The sequence below is a fragment of the Parasteatoda tepidariorum genome, chromosome 2, assembly GCF_043381705.1.
Source record: "Parasteatoda tepidariorum isolate YZ-2023 chromosome 2, CAS_Ptep_4.0, whole genome shotgun sequence".
NCBI lineage: Eukaryota > Metazoa > Arthropoda > Arachnida > Araneae > Theridiidae > Parasteatoda > Parasteatoda tepidariorum.
Window position 1 is genome coordinate 25,530,640 of NC_092205.1, and position 7,462 is coordinate 25,538,101.

Here is a 7,462-nt window from a genome sequence, read left to right on the forward strand (position 1 = left end):
AATGGTTATTGAACAATTAAAAATAAATTCCCCATAAGATATATCAGATTAGATTTAAAGTATGTGCAGAAATTGAGTTTAATGATTTTATTTCAAGAAAAGTGTTTAAAGATTTTATTGAATATTAAATATATTTTCTACTAATATTCGTATCTAGCACAGGCCAAGGTACCTAAGATTCTTAATCCGAGTCCTCCATAGCCTCCGTAAGCTCCACAGTGTCCGGGGCCAGCATACCCTGCATGCACCAAGGCACCCATATCCATATGCAAGACCGTATCCTGCAGATGCAGCTGGTATACCCAAGTATCCTTCATCTCCAACATACGGAGAATCGGAAATTCTGCTTTATTATTTTCTGATAAATATTTTTTATGATGTTTTTATTTAGTTCCAGTTGATGTTTTCAGTTTTTTTTTATTGCAGATGATAAAATTAAAAACAACTAAAAATTGTTTCACAAAATAATTTATTTTTATGCTATTATTATTATTTTTTTTTACAAAATTTAATATCCATATCTGGCATAGCCCAAGCCTCCTAAGATACCCAAACCATAGCCACCATATCCACCATAAGCTCCTCCATATCCAAGATTTCCATATCCACCATAAGCTCCACCATATCCGAGGCCACCGTAACCTGCTCCAAAACCTCCATAACTGTAACCTAGACCACCAAGACCATAACCAGCTGCTGCTGCAGGGACACCCAAATATCCTTCACCACCGGTGTAAGGGGCATCAGAAATGAGTTGAACGGCAGCTGGGTTTTGATTGGCGGTGCCTGGTTCGTTGGTCTTGACCTTGGCTCTGAAACCGGCTTTGTCAGCGATGTAGTTCACTTGTCTTTTGATACCTCGGGCATCAGTGAATCCGTAGCTACCAATTACGTGTCCTCCGGTTCCGGATTCTTCTCTGTGTTGTTCACCATGTTTATCCGTGATGCTGTATCCGAATTTGTAAGGCTTGGGAGCATGGTGCTCAAAGACTGGATAGTGGCTTTCACCCATCTGTAAATAATAATTTATACCAATAACTCAACACATGTGCATTGCAAAATAGTTATTTCAAGGAAGTAATATTAAAAAAAAATTTCTTTCGATTTTATAGCTCCGTGACTTCTTAGAACTAAAGTTATAAATAGAAGAAAAAAAATGAAATCACTTATTGCACGGGATAACACTCATATCAATACAATAAAATTGTTTCATAAAATAAAAGGTGGTATATGATAATATTCTCTGAGTTGTTCCGAAAGTTCCAATGTTTATCGTGGTGATTTTTTGCATTCTTTAAAAATGTTTGGACAGGAGATTATTGATTTCTGTATTTCAAACTTCCGTATTATAGATATAAACAACATGGCCTTGTTTGTAATAAAAAATAACTAATAATACTATTATTTTGATGATTAGCAATATTTTATATTACGTACGATTTAATGAGTTCAATAAATGTTAAAATGGAGCTTACTTTAGACTAGTACTTGTAAGTAGAGGCAGGCTTGCAAGTTTACTGTTAAACGCTGAGATAGATTATTTTAAAAGTCTAAATGCAATACTTCAATACTTACGTAACCCAAGTGGGCTAGGGACATGCCGCAGAAAGCGAGAAGAAGAACGCACTGTAAAATAGAAAAAGAAATTACGTGATTACGTTGGAAACAATTTTTTTCTAAAGCTTTTAAATACATATATATATNATATATTTATATTAGTAACAATATGCGTGAAAAGTAATATAGTTTATAGTCAGTTATATAGGTTTTGTTTACTAAATTGTTTATGTAAACATTTTACTGGGGCTTTGAGAGCTGTTTGGTACGGTTCACGCTCCTGAGAATGGGGGTTCAACAGTGACTGGTGTACGTTGAACCTGTCAAGTCACAAAGTTCTCCACTTTCCCTTAACAAATTGTACCACTGAGGGTACTGGATTGGAGATTGATCGTTCTCTGGTTTAGGTCAAAATTACGATCTATGAATGAATGAATTAATGTATTAATGTGTCCACCCTATATCGGGTGTGACGTATGAGTGTGGCAGAAGTCGAATTCTTGGTCATAAATGGCGCCACTGGAAAACAAGATCAACCGTACCCCCAGTGCTTTAATGGCCTACGACAAAATAACAAATATTTTACTGGTCTTTAAGCCCTTTACAACAGCTAAATGATGTTAGAGATATAAAAAAAAAAATTCTTTACGAGAAAAAAAAAACAGTGATGAAATTATATTAGCGATAATGAAAATATCTCTAAACATCATGAGAGCAATAAAAATCATCAAATTTCACTTGTATTGTTACATTTTTATCTGAGCATTATGAAAATGAAACAATTACTTCTTACTATACAATTTCATAGTTTAAATTGCTATATTTAGGGGAAAACACTATTCTAATGCCTTTCGTTTCCATTCAAAATCGTTAAAAAAAAGACAGTAAGATTGTTGAAATACGCATACTTCAGTCTTTTATAACGGTGTTACAAAATAACTTCATGGCGTCAAAAATATTTCAGAGTTTCGAAATTATTAGTATAGTAAATTACTCTAATGCAATAATAATACATTTAAATTCAGTTGAAAAATGGAATAAATCTTTTCGAAAAATATATATGGATTTTTTCATTTATTTCAATTCAGTTACCGACTTACAATGTGATTTTATTATCTGTGCTACTTAACAGAACTTAGTTAGGTAAAGCTTGGAGCAGTTTAAACCAAAGTAATATTTCCATAAATAATTTGTACATTACAAGAACAATGTTAAAATTAAAAAGTATATGTAACTAATGAATACAGATTTATTTTATAAAAAATTTAAGCGAAAAAACCTATTAATGATTTAAATGTATATTATGTAAAAGACTTGAAATCTGCAGCCGAATTTCAGTGAGTTGTCTAATATTAGTTTTTAGTAACTCTTTGGTATATTACAATGGATTAGTTCTCTAACACGGAATCTAAACAAAAATGTTCTGATCAGATCTAACAAGAATGTTCCTTAAGTTTCTGAAAATCGTAACTGAATATTGTTCTTTAAGATTTAAATTTTTTCTTTTGTAGTTTATCTGATTAAATTATTTGAAAATATTCAGATTAAATAAAGAATCATGCAATTCGCGAATCAAATTATTGTTCATTCGTCATAAGAAACAGTCTGAAAATCGTTCGATTTACCGTAAGAAGAAATAAAAAACAACCTATATTCAATTTGTTACTAATAGATTTGATCAATTTTATATTTAGCCTACTGAAAAAGATTTATGAAGCAGTTCTGTAAGCGGTCAATGCTTATTTGTAATTATTAAAATTAATTTTAAAACAAGAAAATCTTACCTGAGATAGCATGGTTAATTTCGTTTGTATTTTCTGTGATTGTGGATAAAATCATCTGTTTTTATAAGTAGTAATAACGCAAAAATGCTTCAAAGTATTTAGAATAAATTTTACGCATGATTAATATTTCATTCTAGATGTAACTTTCACTGTCCGGAATAACCTGAGGAATTTCCTAATTTTGGAGATCAACAAACATGGCTCAAGGTCAGAATCTGAATAATTTCACTACCGATTAAAATATGACGGTTTTATTTAAAGTTCACTTGATTTTGAATTAAATTAAGAACGAAAAATTGATGATTATCAAATCGGATTATCAAATTGTTGTAAAACCAGAATAGGCTTTATTAATTAATTCCTACACAACAAAATCCGTAGAATTTAAAACTTATTTAGTCTTTTCAATGAAAGTATTTTCTTAGAATAATATAATGACTTTATCAAATGAGTTAATACAATAAAATAGGGGAATGCGAGATGTTCATTTCCTATAAAATAATTAAAAAAGAAACCTTTAAAGTTTAATAGTTATTGATTATCCAAAGGAAGATGGATCAATTTCTATTCAAAATTTAATTAGGTATCAATCATTTTGACAATGAATTCTATTTTCTTTTGATATTCATGATATTCATACTGTTTTATGCTTAATTATTAATCAATTAATTATTTTCATATCTAGTATAGATTTTCCTACAGCGTAGCAGACTATATAACCTGGGGAACAATATTAAGGGAAACATCTCAAATGTTTTATTTACGATAACCTCTTTTTTACTCGTAGCTTTAATACGATGTTATCAAATGTCACTTTTGCATTTGTTTTCGCATTGCAGTTTCAACTTTTATATAATCATTTTCCTATATACAGTGAATGGTGCTAACTTTTTTTAAATTGAAAATAAACGTAACCAAGAGAATAAAAAATTTTAGCAAGAAATTATTTTGGAGTTATTTACTTTATTATATTTTTATTTTATGACTGTTAATATTGTGTAAAATAAACATGCTTAAGAGATTCTTATGAAATGTGAAACTTTTTTAAAGAATTTCGACTGATACAAAGTAATACAGATGGAAGCTTTTTTTCCGTTTTCGGAAAACCTTAGTTTTTGATATAGGTTAATCGGCAATCTAGAAATCATTTATTTTATTTTAACTTAGGGCAGTATGGTCTTTACGGAATTAACCTAATCTTAAAAAAAGTCTGGTCCGGTGTTCGAATCCCTGTCAGACGCAAGGGTGTTCTTTCTGTCTCTGTACTATCTGTCTTTTTTTACCTTGGGAACAACGTTGAACCACGTAGTATGGTGCCTCTGCCCGAATGAAAAATGCCAATATCTACGGGAAGACATTGGAAAAAATTCAACTTGGTTTTTGTGATAGGTATATACCGAGGAAAAATTTCTGCCAAAATTACTGTAGTGCAGAGTAATGATATTTCGAGTAAAAAAGGGAAAAAAAGCTGTCCAATAAAAGCAAAAAAATGGTATTTAATTAATTTATTTAATAATTTTTCGTTTTTGTAGAAACGGTTTACCCGAAATACTGGTTTTCAAAATTTTAGTTCTTATTTTCTTACATTTTGTACAGAATTCAAAACTGAAAAGTAAATTTATCTGAATCAATGGTTTTTTTATGGATTACTATAATGTATCATGATAAAATTACCACATTTATTAAAATTTAATCAAAATAAAACCAAATTTTACTGTTAATTTTACCAAGGTCATTATTAAAGTGCATCGGTAAAATTTACCAAATTTCTTGGTGATCCCAAAGAGTCAGAAAAATGGTGAGCTTTTTATCATCTTTTTTTTAAGCTGTTTTGATAGATATAGATAATTTATTATTCCAAAAGTTGGCCGGGATATTTTAGATGTGTCAATAATTTTAATTTTTTAAGTAAGCTTTTGCTGAGCAAAATTAAGTTACGAGTTTCATAAAAGTTATTTAATGAGTAAGCTTTTTGGCACTCGCTGTATAAACAAATATCACAAAACTTAAAATAGCTTGTTCTCAAAACACTATTATTCACCATTTCCATTTTTACCATTTCTCATTGAAAAAAAATATCTCGCATGTAATATATAAAGACTCCCTTTAGTATGTATTTTTAGAGCCATTCTCCAATATGGAGCCAAAAACTAAATTTATTGTTTTATTTAAGTTAGAAGAAGAACGCAAATCACATAAAAAGGATGTGGTTGTCTAGAACTTTAATACATGCTAGGTAGAAACGTGATCTCTATTAATCATCTTTCAATTTCTCTTATTTTCCTTCTGCAATCAAACAGGAATGGAATTAGAATTTCGTACCTACACCTTTCTCGACTCAAAATCTTTTAAATAAACGAGTTCAGTTATTTTAGTTTTAGTTCTCTTAACCACGGTATCATTTCAACCTTTAAATTGATTGATTGATTTTTGTAGTATGAATGTTTTGTTTAACTGTAACCTATAAAGGGTTACTTCCCCCTCGCGTGCTTTCATAACTTCACTTGATGAATATTTTTCACCTGAGGAGGTGACCTCTTTTCAATAGAAATTTTCCAGTCTTTTTTTCCAGCCTCCGTCTTCTACTGTATGTCCATATTTTTGAAAAACCTTCAATTAAATTTAAATTCGTAATGTAGAAATCAATAAATAGTTCTTTCATCCCTTTTCGAATTAGAAAAATGCTTTTGAAAATTTAGACTCAGAGTCTGGAAGTGCTTTTCCTCTTGGCTATCTCCTTTCTTCTCCATGGAATTATGTGTGGAGCTTATATTAATGGATCAAATACATAGATCGTTTGATTTCTCGTCCAATTTGGCGGCAAAAGTATGATATGTTTGCTCTGCAAGAATTTCCTCTCAATAGCTGTTTTTGAAAAATTAATCTTCGACCACCAACTGACCATCATTCGACCCTCATCCAAATCTCAAGAAAGTAAGAAAATTAAATACTGATGAATGCTTCTGTCTTGTCATTCCTTGTAAAAACCAAATAGCATGGGCTAAATCAACCAGCAGTCAATTCTTCTCAAACGGCGAGTTGTGGTAATATATAATCTTCCATTTATTAAGATTCTAAACTCTTTATTTTGACATGATTCAGTTTTAAAAGAACTATAAATATGCCTACAAAATGTACTTATAGTTTATTATGTCTGTTGTTTTTTAAATATCTTTTTTAAAAAAATTAAAATTATCTCTTTCCGAACGAAAAGAAGAATCGTCATGATGAGAGAGAGAGAGAGAGATAGCAAATCATCTGTCGTGTGTTTCCCCAGACCACCACTTTTAGAGATATATTCAAGCGTTTGTTGATTACGTTGATCAGGTGCTTATCTTTCGGCATAATTTGTCAAAAGAAAAACTTTACAAGGAAAAATAAATAAATAAAACAAGAATGAAAAGATATGAAGTGCAGAAAAAAAAGCCAACAATTGATGGTTGACCGAGTAAAGCTAAGCACAATTGGCGTTAGGGGTTAAAATTCAACGTAAGACTTCCCGGGTTAAGTACTTGACCATTTGCAGTCAAAGCGTTGGATAATTGACGATCTTCTGTCTATTCCCAACTCTCCACGTCGCAAAGCCGTTGTTAAATTCTGTCTTTTGACGGGTCATGACTGTTTAGGAGAACATCCCCATCGTATAAAGATTTTTATCCATCCAACTGCTGAGACGACACTGTATTGACAAGCAAGAGACCTTTTAATGAAACAATGACTTCGGTCAACTTTTTATGTTCTACTTCATTGTACTTTCTCACCTTGTTAGCTTTGTTGTTGTTCCTTTTGTATTGCTTCCGGGATTCTTTCGATAGATTTTCATGCATAAGCTTGAAAAAGCACGCCATACAATATTATTATACTTGTAGTGTTTATAATATAACACGCTCTTTAATTTAAAATTCACCGAAACAAGCAACACCAATCCATCAAGAAAATCCATCAACAACTAAAAAAGCTTTAGATGATAATTTTAAAACTCCGGAGTCAACTTTAAAAGAGATTTTTAAAAAAAAGGATGCAATTGTTGCTGCTCAACGGGAATGAGGAAATAAATCCTCGAAGAGAAGTCGTATTCAAAGTGGAAAGTTTCAAGAACTGGAAAGTGTTTTATTACAAAT

At 30.9% G+C, this 7,462-nt stretch overlaps 1 protein-coding gene across 1 annotated transcript; it reads right to left on the reverse strand.

Annotated features, from left to right (window-relative positions):
• Positions 1-508: 508 nt before the first annotated feature.
• On the reverse strand, positions 509-3,353 carry LOC107455836 (adult-specific rigid cuticular protein 15.7-like). The gene is made up of 3 exons (XM_016073584.3): positions 3,342-3,353; positions 1,576-1,626; positions 509-1,012 (listed from the first exon to the last, which is right to left on the reverse strand). Exons 1-3 carry the CDS (start codon positions 3,351-3,353, stop codon positions 509-511), a joined length of 567 nt encoding a protein of 188 aa, XP_015929070.1.
• Positions 3,354-7,462: the final 4,109 nt, after the last annotated feature.

Excerpts from the sequence above, each read along its gene's own strand:
- LOC107455836 (XM_016073584.3), bottom strand. Across the intron at positions 1,013-1,575 it reads CCCTAGCCCACTTGGGTTAC|ATGGGTGAAAGCCACTATCC; the intron begins GTAAGTATTGAA and ends TATTATTTACAG.